Here is a 17,326-nt window from a genome sequence, read left to right on the forward strand (position 1 = left end):
CATGGCAAAATCACGCTCACCTCTGCCACCTGCTGGACAGAATTGGATGCTGCAGTCTTAAAGTGACGTCGGCCTCCCCGCTGCCCAATCAGACGCCGTTAAATTTTTTACTGACGCACACATACAACTGCTCTGTTTTGCAGTCGTGGTTGCTCTTAACTGTCGTCACGATACAGATTGAGCGTCACTAGTACTGATGGGAGTGAAGGGAAATCATCGTGTGTGGATCAAACCTGTGTCACTGGCATCCATAGTTTACTTTGTACACATATATAGAAGCAAAGCCGCATTATATCCCGGCTTGTGTGATATCTTTGTGTCTCTCTCCTCTCAGACCCGTCCATCAAGCCTCAGCAAACACCGTGGGTGGACCCCACAGTGTTTGAGAAGAGATTCCTCAAGAGGATCAGAGACTTGGGAGAGGTACGTAGCTCTTTGATGGCAAAGCTGAATTCTTCCATCCTTGCCCAGAGTATTCCCTAACGCACGAGCAGCTTAACGTTTCCATTCTCTTTATGGCCGCTCACTAAATGGCTCACATCAGCTTGTTACAGGTAATGAGTGCCCCCTGGTGTTTGATCGTTTCAGTGGTGCGTCAGAGCCTAAAACGATCAGGAGGGATTTAGCTGAACAGCGGCGATAACAGAGACTGAAGAGGCTGTGAGCAGACAGGAAACGGCGTCTCCGATAACTTAACCCACACACATCTCCCCTCCCCTGCAGGGCCACTTCGGCAAGGTTGAGCTGTGTCGCTACGACCCCCGGGGGGACAAAACGGGGGAGCTGGTGGCGGTGAAGTCGCTGAAGCCCGAGAACCGAGAGGAGCAGAGCAACAACCTGGCGACGGAGATCGACATCCTGAAGGCGCTCTACCACAAGAACATCGTCAAATACAAGGGCATCTGCCAGGAGGAAGGTGAGACGGAAGCCATCGATCTCTCACTCAAGAGTCACTTTCATTTATCTGAAACATCGGGCAGCTCTCACGGATGTCGTTTGTGTTCAGATCCCCTGATAAGCTAACTCACTTTTCCTTCCTCTAATTGTAGGTGGACAGGCCATCAAGCTGATCATGGAGTATCTCCCCTCAGGCAGTCTGAAGGAGTTCCTGCCCAGAAACAAAAACAAAACCAATCTCAACACGCTGCTCAGCTACGCCATCCAGATATGCAAGGTGAACACACACACCCCCACACACACAAACACACAAACACGGGGCCTCACGTGTCTGTGGTTCATTAGCAGCAGTGACATCAGTGTAAAGTTCTCTGACACAGAGACGAGATCATTGCATGGTTAACATCTTCTCTCCTGGTTAACCTCTACTTGAGCCGCTCCTGTCTGATTTCATGTCTCAGTCGTGTGTTTGATTCCTCAAAGCTTTCAATTTTAGTCGCGACCCAAAGATACCAAACATATGGTTGAATACGGGAGAAGTTATGCTTATTTAACCCTTCATTTACTCAGAAATCCCTCAAATCCCCGAAAGTTTAGCCTGATTCCTGGCAACTTTGGTATCTTCTCGAAATTCATGGCCTTGTCGTTCTCAGGGAATGGAGTATCTGGGATCTAAGAACTACATCCACCGGGACCTGGCGGCTCGGAACGTGCTGGTAGAGAACGAGAGGACGGTGAAGATCGGCGACTTCGGCCTCACCAAGAGCATCAAGGAAAACCAGGGATACTACACCGTCCAGGACGACCACGACAGCCCCGTGTTCTGGTGAGGGGAGAGAGGGAGAGACGAGACAGCGAGGGGGAGCGGGGGCGGGGGAACAAGGAAGAAGGGATAAGAGAGGAATGGAGGAGACAGGAAGTAGATTTAAAAGAGGGGAACATGTATTTAGGAGATGTCGTTAGGGATTCTTTCATCGTATTTATACAGATTAAGACGCTCTATTAAATCCACCAAAAACTATTTCATTTCTAATATTTGCTGTGTTTTGTTGATGTGATGTGGCTGTGCTGTGTTCAGGTACGCGCCCGAGTGCCTGACGCTCTGCAAGTTCTACTTTGCGTCGGACGTGTGGTCCTTCGGCGTCACCATGTACGAACTCATCACCTACTGCGACACTGCCACCAGCCCCATGGTGGTCAGTACACACACACACACACACACACACACACACACACACACACACACACACACACACAGTCTAAATGAAAGCGGCATCAGCAGTTGTAACCTTTTCCCTCCTCCTCCTCCTCCTCCTCCTCCTTCCCCGCAGCTCTTCCTCAGCATGATCGGCAAAACCCAGGGGCAGATGACCGTCATCCGCCTGGTGAAGTTTCTGTCGGAGGGGAACCGTCTGCCGCGGCCCGGCGGCTGTCCAGAGGCCGTAAGCAGCTTCCCTCCTTTACTCACAGACGCCTTACGCGTGACGAGACGACGCCAAGAGCCGCTTTGATTTACAAAGAGGAAAGGACAGACAGGGAGATAAAGGAGAGATACGGTCTGATGTAGTCTCAGCACAGATAACCAGGAAGAATCAGATCTACAAGCGAGAAAGGGGAGCTTAGAGAGGTCAGAGGTCAAAGGAGGTTTAACACAGCAGACACGTCGGGGAGTGATGAACCCTTCAGCGCTCACGAGGCGGAGCTGACCGCTGAGGGAGGTGACGGCCGCTTTAAGCAAACTCTCCTTTAAACAAGTCAAAGTTCTGAGCGTGATCCTCCAGCCGCTGCAGCGACGGAAACCTTTGACCTTTTCACCTTTGGCTCAGGAACAAGATGTTCCATTAGCTTTCAGAGAGCAAACACACGAGAGGGAACATCACGCCCACGTGTGGTGTAAATATTCAACTTCCTACCGCCTGAGTACTTTAGTTTTTGATTAGCTAAACAGAAAGAGGATTCATAGTGCTTCAGCTTCAGAGGTGGTTGATCGTCAATGTGTTGATTAATGTGGCTCATTCTTAGCAAAGGTAGAATTTAATTGTACTTTGTTTAGACTTTAAATGTTCTATGAAGTGGCAGCTATTGGGAGACGTGTGTGGGCCTTCTCTTCAATCTCCTGTGACCAAGTTCAGACCTGAAAATCCTGAAGTCACCAGAGCTTTACCATGCTGGAATCATTGGAGACTGATGATGATGATGATGATGATGATGATGATGATGATGATGATGATGATGATGTTTCCGTGTCCCACAGGTCTATAAGCTGATGCGTAGGTGCTGGGAGCAAAGTCACGAACAGAGAACCACCTTCAAAGACCTGATCAAGGAGCTGAGCGCCTTGCAGAGGAGCAACCAGCCGCAGCCCAACGACCACTGATCTCCAAGCCTCTCCCTTGGGCTCTGGGACGAAGGTGCTCGGAGGGTGGGAGCCGGACTCTGAACGCACCAAACCCACCGCCGCAGATCAGCGTTGGCGTTTGCAACTCCTTCCTACCTGCACTGCTGCGAGAGATCACACGATGCCACGTGCCCGTCATAACCTTCCACATCCTCGCTGCAAACACGTTTTCGGCCTCTTTGTTATCTTTCTTTGCTCGTTTATAGTCACTTTTCTCTGAGGCTGTGTTCAGAGTCGATGCGTTCAGAGCCTTAAGTCCCCAACCTGGAGCGACTCAATGAACCCATATCACTATAATGTCTAGGCGTATAAATATTATAATTATCTAACCAAGCTTACATGTTGCGTCTTCAGAGGAGAGAGTGGTTGAGATACTGAACATTAGTAGATCAACCAGAGGATAGCAGGTGTTTCTGTGTGAACACAAAAACGTACTTCTCTGGATCGGAACCAAGCAAACAAGCTTCAGGTCTGAACTCAGCCTCAGCCTTCTGAATTGGTTTCTCTCGGCTCTTAAGCCTAGAGGTAAATCCTGTACATCTTGTAGCCTTAGCCCGATTTACAACAAACCAGAATACAACCTGGAGAAACTCTTGGACTCACGCGGCGGGAAGCGTGACGGGCGACGTCTATTTCCTGGGCCAGTAGGGTCGCGGTGGAGTCGAAATGCGGACATTAGCGTAAATACACAAGATGGACGCGTGCTTTTCAATGTTCTTTCATGAAGCAGTTCAAATTAACCCTTTGAAGTGTAAAGTCTGTCTAGTTTTTTTTTTCTTTTTATGCAGTTTGGGCTCATTTTTCCACGGAAGAAACGTGAGAAAGGAAATGTTAATCATGGAGTAGAATTTCAACATTCTCATTCCCTTGTTAGATTGTTAGATAAGATTCTTGTCAATGTTGTACAACCTTCAATTATTGTTCAAAGTATTTTTTTTAACCGGTTAGAGTCTAAACAAGATTCCAGGTGAGTTTGGCCCCGCCCCCTTTCCTCTGTTACCTTCAATCAAATGTGAGATTGGGTGCCAAGGGCAAACTGGAGCTTCTGATTTTGTTTTGTCAGGAGAAGAAACGATGGAAGAAACTGAAAGATGAATCAAGTCAAACACCAGACGGACAGACTTTGCTGACTGAATGAATGTTCCTCTCCATGTTTGCTGGTGGATTATGGGGGAATTCTTCATCGTCGCTCCTTTTTGTTTGTGTTTCTGGACTATTTATGGAAAACTAAGAATGAGTGTTTGCCTTACTGCGAGTTTCATTAGAGGGATTATAACATTCTGTCACACGAGAGGCAAAAACACATAATTACAATTTAGCACATTCCTAGATAATGTGATAAATGGAAATGATGATGGCTACAGTGGATTAACGTGAGAATAATGCTTCGTGTGATTTGTCCAAAAGGATTTAAAGGACATTCTTTAATGGCATTTCCTGTCCTGCATGTCCCCTGAGGAGCGGGACGTTAGGATCAGTACCTGTGACGGACACTTGAGGGCGGTATAACCTCACATTTCCTCTGCACCTTAGAAGAGCTTTGACCTTTGTAGAAAAACTGCAAGTACATCATGGCAATATTCTTTGCGTACCGATTGGAAAATGTCAAACGTTTTTATTTTTTGAGCCATTTGTTGTTTTTGTGGGACGGTCCATACTGTGTCACACACACACAAAACACGATTCCCAGGTGAATCGGCACCGCCGTGGTGTGTTTAGGTACAGTTGTCATTGAATGCATTTACCTGTCATTTCTTTTATTGACACGAAACTTTATGTTTTTGCATTTTTAAAACATTTTTAATTCACACATATGTTAAAATGTACTCTGTACTTATCTCCTATACACAGTATATTGATCATTTGAGCAGAGGGTTTTTTCTCTGATCACATTTATGTCCCGTCAGAATCCGCGCGAGCGATTTCTCTGTTCGGCTCACCGCAGTTTGACTGAAGTACGCGTGTTTCACTCTGCGATCATTCCGAGCGTCCTTTAAAATTTAACTTAAAATGTTACGCGACGCATCCACAAGGTGCAATCACACCGTGAACAAGAAATGATGGAAAGTTAAGGAAAAACCGTGTGTGGGTCCGAGTTTCTCACCCCACCCGTATTCTGACAAGAAGGCGGATACTCCAAATGTATACGTTTTTGGGGTTAGCCTTGGGGGATGTAGCCTGCATTTACAACTTTAACTCCATATTCATTCTTGTCAGAATGCGGGCAGGAACAGTAACGCAGTTTGTCTCCGTACCATCTACAGAGGCGCCTCTTCTTCCGGTTTGGCGCGTGCGTGCGTGCGAGCAGAGAAAGACGAGGACACGACAGAGCATCAGTCCACATTTTTATTTAGGAATGTAAAAGACAATTCCTTCTGCTCAAAGTAAGAGAAAAGAAATATCTATATATTTTTCAAAAGATTAAGACAACATGTATGGACTTATGGAAGGAAAAATATCCATAAATACACGATGATGAAAAAATAAATAAAATCAATGCTTGTTGTGCTTGTGTGCGTTCAGAAGCATCAAACGCCGCAGTTGTTACTAATGAGTGAAAACGGTTTGTTCTATATGTTACAGTGGTAAGTAGGCATGCGCAAAATTGCTCCTAGAAATACTTTATTCACAGTAAAACAATATCAACGTCTGTGTGGTTATAAAAATCTACAGTATATTTCAGGTCAGGAAACAAAACAAAAAAATCCACCAATTGTTTACAAAGCGAGAAGCACAGCAAACCCAAACAGATCTACACTCCATAGAATCATCTAGAAAAGAATCAGAAGTACTTCAGTATTGCAAAGCTTTGTGATCCTCACTGTGGACCGTGTGTGTGACTCGCAGCATACAAAATGGAATTCAAACGTTTCATTCAGCTGAATTTGCAGTCATCTGGCGAGCCGTCGGTGGTACACGTGCCACAGTTTGAGAACCACAGGCTGTCAGCTTGAACAACACAAATATAATAATTCAGATTTTAATTCTTTATGGTAAAAGCAGGAGGAATTTTTAAGAACTTTCTAGTGTGGAGTTCAATAAATCCTAGTTGTTTTTGATTTGAACAGTTTCTTCTTTGATCTTTCATTCAGATTATCCCACCCTTGTTCAGTTTAGAGAAAATAATCAACAAAATAAAAACTTTTAAACTTTCTAGAATAAATAATTTCCTTTTCCAGGTGGCTAATAAAAAACAAATTCATTACAAATGACAAACTGAATAAATAATTTGGACTCCAGAGGGTTGAAGAAGAGTGGGGCAGGGATCTGTGGCCTTTGTGCTGCGTTAATGCTGAAGGATCTGACCCTCTCTTTGTGCAATTGTGAGCACGGAAAATAAATAAACACACACACAAAGAGAGTTCATGCACTCGGCGTCTCTTATAGAAGTTCTGCAAGGAGTTAATTCCCTCTGTGGCGTCTGACACTGTAACAAAAGCCTCTCAATGATTCTCGTACAAGACGGATAAACATCTCACTGACAGGAAGTTCTGAGTAAAATACTGAGAAATCTGGTTCGTTTCACAATAATCTATTATAAAAAAATAACTAAACATTCTGGCACCTATTTTATTGTGGTTTGATTGAGTTCAATGTGGAAGTTTTGTATAATGTAGAAAACCTCAATAAAGTTTAGTTAAAGTTCAAAGAAAAGAACAACATGAAAGTTTGAGCCAAGACGGCAATAAATGACAAGAAAAGGTTCAGTTTACACCGCGGGAAAGATGGCAAATAAGTGAAGAAAACCACTTGGACAGACACAGAAAGGTCAAATCCGTCTAATGAAGTGAAACACTGAACTTTCTATAGAGACCTCATAGTTCCTGGATGACTTCAACAATTATTGACAAAAGATCATCAGCATACATCTGAATGGTTTCACTTCTTGATTTTAGACCTTTGTCTTCTGGTGAAATCTGCAGCTGTAAGCGCGGATCAATCGACTTTTGAGTTCCGCCTCAGGAAGACTGCACGGGTAAAACTACAACCTGTCCAAATACGTTTACAGCGGCGTGTTGAATACAAGTTAGACAGCAGTAATTGCATGAAGGAGACACTGAGAGAGAGAGATAGGAGATGAAAAAGTGTGCGAGAAGGTGAAACGAGGCCTTGAGGAGCTTATTGCCTTTGTAGTTTTGTTGTTTAAGCTGTTGGGTCGAGACTTAATGAGTGTGAACTCACACTCCACATCACGTGAATGTCGCAAACATCCTGTTTACGCCGACGGAGCCGAGCCGTTATCAGAAGCTCTCCGTTCATAAACTGACATATTGGCGGATATTAAGATACAGTGTGTGTGTGTGTGAGCACCAGCTCACCAGCTATTGGTTTTCACAGTGTGTGCCAACTCGGGTCGCCATGACGATGTAAGTAATACTCTGCTAGGTGATATCTGCTGGAGCTATCACACACATATCACACCTGTGTGTTCAGGAGTGTGTGTCAGGCCATTTATAGTAGATTGGTGGGAATTTTGTGGGAATATTCTTTCCCATTTTATGATTGGGGTCAGGATGAAGGCGTTAGGAGTTAGTGGTCAGGGGTTTGAGCCTGGGTTGGGGAAAGAGCTCCAGGTCTGAAACTTGGTCCTGTGCCTTGTTGGGAGCCCAAAAAATGGAAGTTGGTTCCGATTTTGTATCTCCCTTCCTTAGGGGGGCCCCCCATACACCCCCCCACCCCCCATGCAAAACACACTCCTAAACACACATACAACCTTTTTCAGTGGTTGGAGCTCCAGTTCTTTATTGCCCTTTGGTTAGATAAGAGGTCCAAATCAAACCAAGCCCTAATATTAAAATACCAAGAGAACAAACACACACACACGTCTCAGGCTCTACACCAACGTTCCTCTACGTCACACACGCTTGATAACTTTGTAAATGAGACAGTAGGTCAAGTTCAGTGACGATGGTGGTAAAAGGGGAGGAGCTTGCACAGGAGTTGAACGCAAAACACCAATGTGCAAGAACGCCTCTGAAAGGATTCAACCCAAGCCTGATGGGAATTGAAAATGGAAGGAAAGCTCCTGTTACAGCAGCCACAGCTTCTCTTCCCAGAAACACACACACACACACTCCTCTGATTAGTGATCTGTTCCATCAGAGGAACGGAGCGAGAGAGACGGAGAGAGAGAGAGACAGAGAAAGAGAGACAGAGAAAGAGAGAGAGAGAGACCTAATATTTGGCTTACATTTTAAATGAATCAATTCCAAAGCAGATAAGTACATTTAAGCAAATACAAGTTGATTCAATATTGAATCTAAGAGAGTTCAAATACCTTGGAATATTATAATAATAATACATTATATATATGTTGTATATACATATATGTACATATATATGCATACACACATATGTACATATATTTATATAACAGAGCAGAAAGCAAATCAAAGGCATATAGTGATGTCATTATAGATATAATACGTTCACAAAAGAGCTGGGAAATGTCTCTATACACACACACACACACACACACACACACGCATGGCTTCAGTATATTGTGTATAACACTGCAGTATGTACACGAGCCCGTTTGAGTGACAGGAGGTCCAAAGTGACGTTTTTAAAATTCAAAATCAGACTGGAAGCAAAACCAAGGGCTTTGATTGGTTCACGCCCTTTTTTTTTCCTGATGTGCCCCCAAGCATGGGATTTGAAATGGCTGACACTTCCTACAGTTACAGCATAACGACACGCATAAACAAATACACACACACACACACACTCACACTCAAAAGTCCCAGCAGAAAGACGAAGAGAAAGGGAAACGCATGGCGGCGAGTCAAAGCGTACAGAGACCTGACGGGAGACGAAGGAGGCGGCAGAAATACAAAAGCAGCTTATAGAGTTACACGCTCATTTACACCACATTAGAAAAATGTACAGAGTAATATTCATAAAGTACAGCAGAGACACGACTGGAAACCATGAACGTTTAGGTGGCGGAGTTTAAGGCTTGAACAGGACAAGAGCGACGCTGTGTGTTTCTTTATTGTGTGCCTGTGTGTGTGTGTGTGTGTTCTATGTGTTAGTGCCAACATCACAGAGCACTATGGCTTTGCTTTAAGTTGAGCCGTTTCCATCCCCGAACTGGAGAGGGGGGGAAGTGAAAAGGCAGCCGCAAGAAGGCCACTAGAGGGCGCTGTGCCGGGCCCGGCCCTCGCTAGGCAGCGTTTAGGCTTTAAGGTGGTTGGGGGTCTTTATTAGAGCCTCTTCCTCTTAAAGTAGTCGGCGTACTGCCCGCCCAGACCTTGGGAATGCTGCCCGATGTAGGCGCCCTCTGATGATGTCACTTCCTGCACCGCCAGTTGAGGGTACTCCCTCTTATGACCCCGGGCCTGATTCTGGAGACGGAGAGAAGGGATGAGAGTTAGAGGAGGGGAAAGAGAGAGAGAGAGAAACGACTGAACTACTTCAACCTGCAGACGTCATTCAAACATCGACCATTGTTACTATGACCTCTGAGTGACAGCTGGTCCTGAAGCTTCCTCATCTAGCCCAACAAGAGAAAATTAAAACCTCCCTTTCTGAGTTTTTCTATTCACAGAATTGAATCTAGAACCTTCCCATTACAAGACGGGGGCTCTGCCTTGGTGAGCTGCACCCCCTGTTTACAAACAACGGGAGAGACGAGACCATTCAGCAGGAAGAGAGATGGAGAAGACGTGAGCTCTGATAAGAAACGCTGCAGTCTAACCAGTGCTAACACGTTTATGTAGAGACTTGGCTCGAGCTTCTGGACTTGTTTACTTTCTACATCTGCATCTCTGTCATCACTGTCCAACAAAGTTCCCCTTGTTCTCTTCTTCTCTCCATAGTTTCTGCAGCCCTGATCCTTCACTGCAGCTCTATATGGAGAAAACAAGCGTGCTGCATTTCCTCCACAGATTTCCTCCTCAGCACCCTGTAAAGAAGAAGACCGTGTCCTCTCCTCACTCACGTAGTAGTAGGCGCTCCAGTCTGTGGCGGCGGTGTGGGCGACAGGGCTCGGAGTGGCCGCCGCCTGGTGTGGCGCCCCGAGGAAGCCGGGCATTAAGGGTAGGGCGCTGTAGGCCGGGAGCACGGCAGCGGCTGGCAGAACGGCCTGGGGAGGAGCGGCGCCGTTACTCACAGCGTGCAGAGACACTCCTAAAGGCTTGCACACATCTACCTCCTGGAACACGCACACGCACACAGACACAAGCACGCACACACCATGACAGAAGAGCATATCCATGCGTCATACTACTGTAAATGCAAACGTCACCATAAATGGCTGTTTAATTTACGCGTTTTTTTCAGCCTATCTGCCCCCTAGTGGCTGTTAGAGGGCATGGCAGTGTTTACAGTTTACAGCAGGGGTCTTTAACACTTTGAGGTTCGTGGCTGGAGAGGCACTGACTCTTTCAAAATCAGATTTACAAATATATGAATTCAACAGAGAGAAAGGCGCCCTCTCAAATGTGACAAATGATGAAACTTGCAGCAAATGATCTTAGAAATGACAGAAATGACCCATTTGGTCCATGGTTACTATGAAGTGCCATATAGATGATACCATTGCAGCCTGGAGGCTGTGTCTGAAATTTTTAGCCCTTTCACTCCCTCCCTGTCCAAGATATGGGCTTTTCAAGTTTTCTCTAGTTTTGCCAAATTTGACCAAAATTTGAATTTGCCCCAAACTTGCAACGATGCATGATCCTAGTGCCATCTAGATGATGTGTTTGAAATTCTAGAGCTCTAGCTCTTTCCTTTTCCAAGTTATGGGCCTTTTACAAAAATGACCCATTTGGTTCATGGTTACACTGTCGTTTTTCCTGAATTTGATCCAAATTTTATTTTGCCCCAAACTTGCAACAAATGATCCTTGTGCCATCTAGATGATGTGTGTGAAATTCTAGAGGTCTCACTCTTACCTTGTCCAAGATATGGGCTTTTCTGGTTTTCTCTAGTTTTACAAAACTTTTTCAGAATATTCATCAATATTCCCCAATTTGCTCCGTGTTGGATTTATGTTAATGTGAATTTAGAGACATTTAAATGTGTGGGGAAAAAATTGGTTTAAAAGAAATGTTTCAATAAAAAAATATGAAAAAAATTTGTCTTATCGACCACAAATTTCCTGACCCCCCTGTTAAAGACCTCTGGTTTACAGTCAATCAGGGCCGTTGACTCATGTACTCTCTGCTACGTTGCTCAGCAGATGGTTCTGCTTGGATCGATCTTCATCAGTTTAGATGCTGCACCCTGTGGTGTTAAGCTTAAACTAAGATGCTATTTGTTTACGTCCTTTGCTCTCACTGAACACGACATCATAGCTCCATTTACATGTGGTTGATTGTTATTTTATTGCCATCAGAATCTACAATATCTGTGTTTTTCCATCACCACCTTGGAGAAAATGTTGGCCTCAACCGTTGTTTCATCGTCTCACTCTCTGATCGCTCTGATCAGCATCTCAGAGTTTTCAAGGAGAATCCAGCCCACAGTTCTTTTAGAAAAATCTCTTTGAGCTCATTACTTTAGTGGAGGCCGAGCTCTCCTCTGCATTTGGTGGAAATGGAAATATCAATGTCGTGACTGCAGCGGGACAAAACTGACAAAATATAGAAGAAAAACAATGATAGTTCAGAATGTTACACACACACATATGTGTGTTGTTGTACGTCCTCCAACACATTAATGCAGTTAAATTGGGTCGCCGCTCAAATCATGAAGTTTAGACGAGTTCTCAATGGATGGATGGATCACACAGGTAAGATCCAGCAAATAACAAGTCCTCATTTAAAGAGTATCAAAGACATTTATGACCTCAGCTCTACCGACTTGACTGATGACTCTCCTGTCCACACAGGGCTACAGATACAGATCTATCAGTGACAGATTGGCGGAGGTATCAATGTCTCCTTTGAAAATAGCCTCAGCTGAATATGACGTGATGTAACCTCTATCCTATGTCTTCAGTCACCTGCTTCAGCGCCTCTATAAGCAGCGTGGAGCCGTGTCGGGGCCGTGGGGACGGACGGTCTCAGCTGCTGGGTGCAGAGTGACGCCGTCTGTCTGACAGGATATCAGTGACTTACACAGAGAGGTCAGCCTCTACTGATAAACACGCAGGCACAAATCCTGTTAATAGCAGCACCGCGATGACCAACACACTGTGCTGATGGTTCACACACCGTCTGAGTGATAAGAGGACGTTGTTCTGATCAAAGATCCTGCTTGAACTTTAAAGTGCTTCTGCTTTTATGGTTTCATGGCGACAGAAGTACTGAGTGACGGCCTGTTTGTGGGATCAGAGTGTGTGTGTGTGTGTGTGTACCTTGGTGGCGTAGGTCTGTGTAGCTGTGGCAGGCTGTGTGTAGTACTGAGTGACAGCCTGCATGTAGGAGCTGTAATCACCATAGGAGGTCACCGGTGCAGCCTGGAGCACAACAAACACACATCATTGTCTCCAGGTGATTAGACCCTGGGATTGATCATCAATATTCAGTTCAAACATGGTTAAGAATGGGCTACAAATCTAAAATCATACTTCATTCTGCAGCTCCAACATTAACCGACCTGGACGATCCTCATCTTTAACATTTTCTCATTAAGCATTTTTCTTTTCACCTTCTAACCATGAATGTAAGCAATATTAAAGCCTTCCATCTTCACCACTAGAGGACTGTGGTTAACTGTGTGTGTCTGTGTGTGTTTGTGTGCGTTACCTGTGGATGCTCCTTGCTGTAGTCTGTGGCTGTGCTTTCCTGCGGAGCAGCGGTGGTGTAGGTGTGGGCTTGTGCTGCTTGGTAGTGCTGGTACCACTGCTGCATGGCCTCCTACACACACACACACACACACACACAACCACACACACACACACGCACATCAGGTGAAGGATGGTTGGAGCAGATGCTTTCTTTCTCTTCCTTCCTTCCTTTCTTCATTCATTAATCATGGCTCCTGCCGATGTCTGTCTCTCTCTCTCTCTCTCTCTCTCTCTCTCTCTCTCCCCTTCTCTCTCTCTCCCTCTCTCGCTCTCTCTTCCTCCCAGGCAAATTAAACAGACCGTTATATTGGTTATCTAATCATGACTCATTTGTTTGGATGAGAGGATTGTAATTAACATTTGAAATCGAGTTTGAAGCGCTTTGCAAATATCAGACACGTCACACGCCGCTGGAGGGACATGAAGACGGCGAGACTCTGGGCAAGGACAGAAAGACAGAAGGGAGGGGAGGGAGAGAAAGAGAGAGCGAGAGAGAGAGAGAGCGGGAGGCGTCACAATGTGTGATGAGTGGTGTGTTAACAGAGAGGAAGAGGGACAGATGGAGACACACACTGCTCTCTGCCAAATCCTCAATCATTCAGTCTGCCCAACAATCCATAATCATTCTCATCTCAACCACCTCCCTCCCTGCCTCCCTCCCTCGCCCCTTCCCTCCCTCCCTCCCTCCCTCCCTCCTTCTTTCCCTCCCTCCCTGTTACCTGTGTGTAGGCCTGGTTGTACTGGCTGTAATCCGTGGAGGTATCGGTGCTGTAGGGGGCTGTGGTCGTGGCCGGTGCGCTGTGTGAGTAGGAGCCGGGCCCCTGGGAGACGATGGGAGCCACCGGGCTGCCGTACACTCCGGGGACGGGCGGCCCCGCCTGACCTTTGGTCCCCACTGACCCTGGGGTAACAGGGAGGGGTGAGCAAGGAGGAAACCCCGGGAGAGATAACAGTGTGGGTAAACATTGTTCATCTCATCTCCAGCAGCAAACTGAGTGAACCTGCTAAATGTAGTGGCATTTGGCCTGTAGGTGGCACTACAGCAACACAATGAATTCAAATGTCTCTAACTCAGAGATCTGTGTGTGTTTGTGTTTGTGTGTGTGTATCTACCTTGCAGAACCATCCCTGGCATGACGCTGGCGAGGTTCAGGTAAGGGTTGGAGGGCAGCCTGACTTCTTTCGGGGGTTCGCCCAGAAGAGAACTCTGACCGATCTGAGCAGAGAGAACAATGGGGTCAGACACAAAGACATTTACCAGCCTTCGTCATTCACGGGGTCTTCAGACACGTGACCTCGCCCTCCTCACCTTTCATCTCAAAGGATTTAGCTTTTCGTAGCAAATTAAAATCACAGGCAAACCAGCCTTTAAAACCTCAAATCATCTCTGTAGAGGTTTCCTGTGCTGCCATGACGATCGGCGTAGAACAAACAAACGCACCGACACAAACTTTGACCTCGTCTCCTCAGGGTTGTTATAATCATAGTAGAGATTCTTCCAGGCAGCAGAAACCTGGCGGACTGTGTGCTGTTAATTACTCTTCCCTTCTATTAAATTGACTTCAGAGAGGGCGGCACTGGGACGGGAAGCAGCTCCCTTTAGAACTTTACAACTGTGATTATCTTCCAGGCTTTTATGGCTCCTAATGTTCACATAGCAGTGCCGCTTGCTCAAAAAGTCGCACGTGGGTTTACGAAGCATGACGCAAATTACCCATGTGGCTGCAAAAATCTGCGCCGCCACATGTTTTCAATTTAGTAATTTACTGAGATTGATTTTGTAAATGAGCACGGCGTCCATTATCCTGGTGTCTCTGTTCTTCATGAATGTGTTTGGGTCACGCAAAACACTCACACTTGCTTGCTCGCTTGCTCACTCACTCACTCACTCACTCACTCACTCACTCACTCACACTAACCTCTCTCACTCACTCTCTCTCAGTCTCTCTCTCTCTCACTTACTCACTCTCTCACTCTCACTCTTACTCTCTCTCTCACTCTCTCTCACTCTCTCTCTCTCTCACTCACTCACTCTCACTCACTCTCACACACTTACTCTCACTCACTCACTCACTCACTCACTCACTCACTCTCTCTCTCTCTCTCACTCACTCACTCACTCACTCACTCTCTCTCTCTCTCTCACTCTCTCTCACTCTCTCTCACTCTCTCTCTCTCTCACTCACTCACTCACTCTCACTCACTCACTCACTCACTCACTCTCTCTCTCTCACTCACTCACTCACTCACTCACTCACTCACTCTCTCTCTCTCTCTCACTCTCTCTTAGATACTGTATCTATCGTTCACTAAGTTAACTGAAGTTTTTCACATTTCAAAGTTTATTTTTTCACTTGATGCCAAAGAAACTTGGACTCCGGCTTCTGTTCTCTTCGAGTAGCAGACAGTCATAAGTAATTGTACGTGCAGACTGTCTGGCCCAAAGTGTGAGCAGACAGAAAGAAAGCAAAAAATCATCAAAACATTTCCTGTAATTTGAAACAGCTGTGATGAACTTACGTGACGTTTTACTCTCATTGTTGCTCTGAGATTTTATTCTTGTGAAATATTCTCACAGGTAGCAAAGAGACGGCAGGGGCGAGGCTGCGGGGCATCAGTAAATAGGGGGTGAGATGCATTGTGGGGGAAATTTCAGGAATGACACGGCGAGGGATTGAGGCTTTGTTTGTACGCTCACGCAGTGTGTGTATCTGTGTGTGTTCTGGATGAGGACTGAGATACCACAGAGCTAAATTGGGAATAATTTGCTGGTTCCACCACAGAAAAAGTGACAGATGCAGTATACAGACAGATGGCAAGGGAGTGAGACATGAAGGGATGTGTGTGTGTGAGTGTGTGTGTGTGCGTGTTGTGTGCTCACCAAAGTAGCCGGGGGATAGCAGTCTGAGCTGTTGTGCTGCCCTGCTGACGTGTAAAGTCCTCCAGGGGGTTTGGGCGGAGGCGGGCCGAGCCCCGAGCTGCTCATGCCCAGAGAGTAGCTCTGTCCCTGGGGCTGCGAGCTCACCAGGGTCCCTGGAGGCGCCGGCTGTCTGTCACACGGAACCGAGACGGACGAGGAGGAGGCGGCGGGCGTCGTGGAGACAGAGCGGCCGCTGATTTGATCTCCTCCCGCAGTCCGACCCTGAAGGTACGGCATCACACCTGATGCTGATACCACCACTGTGGCATTGTGGGTAGAAACCGGCACAGACTCCTGGCCCAACTCTGAGGGAGTGAAAGGAAGGGAAAGGACAGGTGAGGACAGGTGGGATATGAGATCAACACTCCAGCTGCTTCAACTCAGCTGCTCTAATAGATCAGAGAAGGCTTCCTGCTCATCCGTCAACACTGATCAGGTTTATTCACACTCCCAGGATTCCACACACTCCAGGGTTTAATAAACACACACACACATATGTATCCACACACAAACACACAAAAGTATCAACTCCAAAATAATTAAAGATGCATATTTGCAGCAAACACACACACACCGACACAATCTCTCTCTCTCTCACACACACTTTTTTTTAAATCTAATATCGCTGTGACAAATGATGACCTCCACAGAGCACTAAGAGAATCAGCTCTAACAAGCCTTAAGCTAACAATCCCTGCAGACACGCAGTGATACAAGCCTCACACTACAAACAGACACAAGTGCAACATCACACACACACACACACACACACACACACTCATGCACACACACACACACACAAAGCGTCTGTGATATATCATTTCCATTTAAAACTACACAGATTTTCTCAGCTGGAGATTTGAATTGCAGATGCGTTGCAGTTCCCTGCTGAGGATCTGCAGTGTAGTAACGCAGTGACACATCAAGGAATCTGACATTAACATTAACACCCAGCCTCCATCCTCTGCACTGTTTACATCCCGCAGTTGTTCAAAAGTACCTCCTCCAAGCCCAAACGCTGGCTCTGATTGCGGCTCTGTGCCTCGGTGATGCAAACCACTTGACACAGTTATCGCATCAATGTTTCTGTCCGACTGACAACCGCGGATGATAGAGGTCAATGTGGAGGTGGAGGAACAAACACACACACACTCTGTTTTATTCATCAGGCTTATTGGCAGATCAATATGGAGTTTGTACGCCTTTGTTTCATTCAGATCTCCTGTCTTGCTTCACTTGTTTGAGTAATCCTGCTGACAAACTGAAGATAGACGTTCATTACTTCTACTTTAATGGTAAAACGAGGAGTTAAAAGGAGATCAGGATGTTAATGAATGCTTATTATGTATATTTTATGTTTAACTGAATGATGTCA

General features: G+C 45.9%; 2 protein-coding genes across 2 annotated transcripts in view; one reads left to right on the plus strand and one right to left on the minus strand.

Annotated features, from left to right (window-relative positions):
* jak1 (Janus kinase 1) overlaps window positions 1-5,797 on the plus strand; it is a 23,874-nt gene extending 18,077 nt beyond the window's left edge. Inside the window, exons 19-25 of the mRNA XM_076170149.1 lie at window positions 335-423; window positions 724-916; window positions 1,050-1,174; window positions 1,551-1,723; window positions 1,976-2,093; window positions 2,229-2,339; window positions 3,152-5,797. Coding sequence (XP_076026264.1) covers window positions 335-423; window positions 724-916; window positions 1,050-1,174; window positions 1,551-1,723; window positions 1,976-2,093; window positions 2,229-2,339; window positions 3,152-3,274 — 932 coding nt within the window. The 3' untranslated portion in view covers window positions 3,275-5,797. The remainder of the gene's footprint in view (window positions 1-334; window positions 424-723; window positions 917-1,049; window positions 1,175-1,550; window positions 1,724-1,975; window positions 2,094-2,228; window positions 2,340-3,151) is intronic.
* Window positions 5,798-5,953: 156 nt separating this feature from the next.
* raver2 (ribonucleoprotein, PTB-binding 2) overlaps window positions 5,954-17,326 on the minus strand; it is a 53,323-nt gene continuing 41,950 nt past the window's right edge. Inside the window, exons 10-16 of the mRNA XM_076170150.1 lie at window positions 15,913-16,256; window positions 14,145-14,247; window positions 13,751-13,932; window positions 12,991-13,101; window positions 12,600-12,701; window positions 10,239-10,451; window positions 5,954-9,642 (exon numbers count right to left, since the gene is read on the minus strand). Of these exons, the coding sequence (XP_076026265.1) occupies window positions 9,502-9,642; window positions 10,239-10,451; window positions 12,600-12,701; window positions 12,991-13,101; window positions 13,751-13,932; window positions 14,145-14,247; window positions 15,913-16,256 (1,196 nt within the window). The 3' untranslated portion in view covers window positions 5,954-9,501. The remainder of the gene's footprint in view (window positions 9,643-10,238; window positions 10,452-12,599; window positions 12,702-12,990; window positions 13,102-13,750; window positions 13,933-14,144; window positions 14,248-15,912; window positions 16,257-17,326) is intronic.

This window comes from Genypterus blacodes, unplaced genomic scaffold, assembly GCF_046128005.1.
Source record: "Genypterus blacodes isolate CSIRO-AG114 ecotype Tasmania unplaced genomic scaffold, CSIRO-AGI_Gbla_v1 ptg000215l_1, whole genome shotgun sequence".
In the NCBI taxonomy this organism is placed as follows: domain Eukaryota; kingdom Metazoa; phylum Chordata; class Actinopteri; order Ophidiiformes; family Ophidiidae; genus Genypterus; species Genypterus blacodes.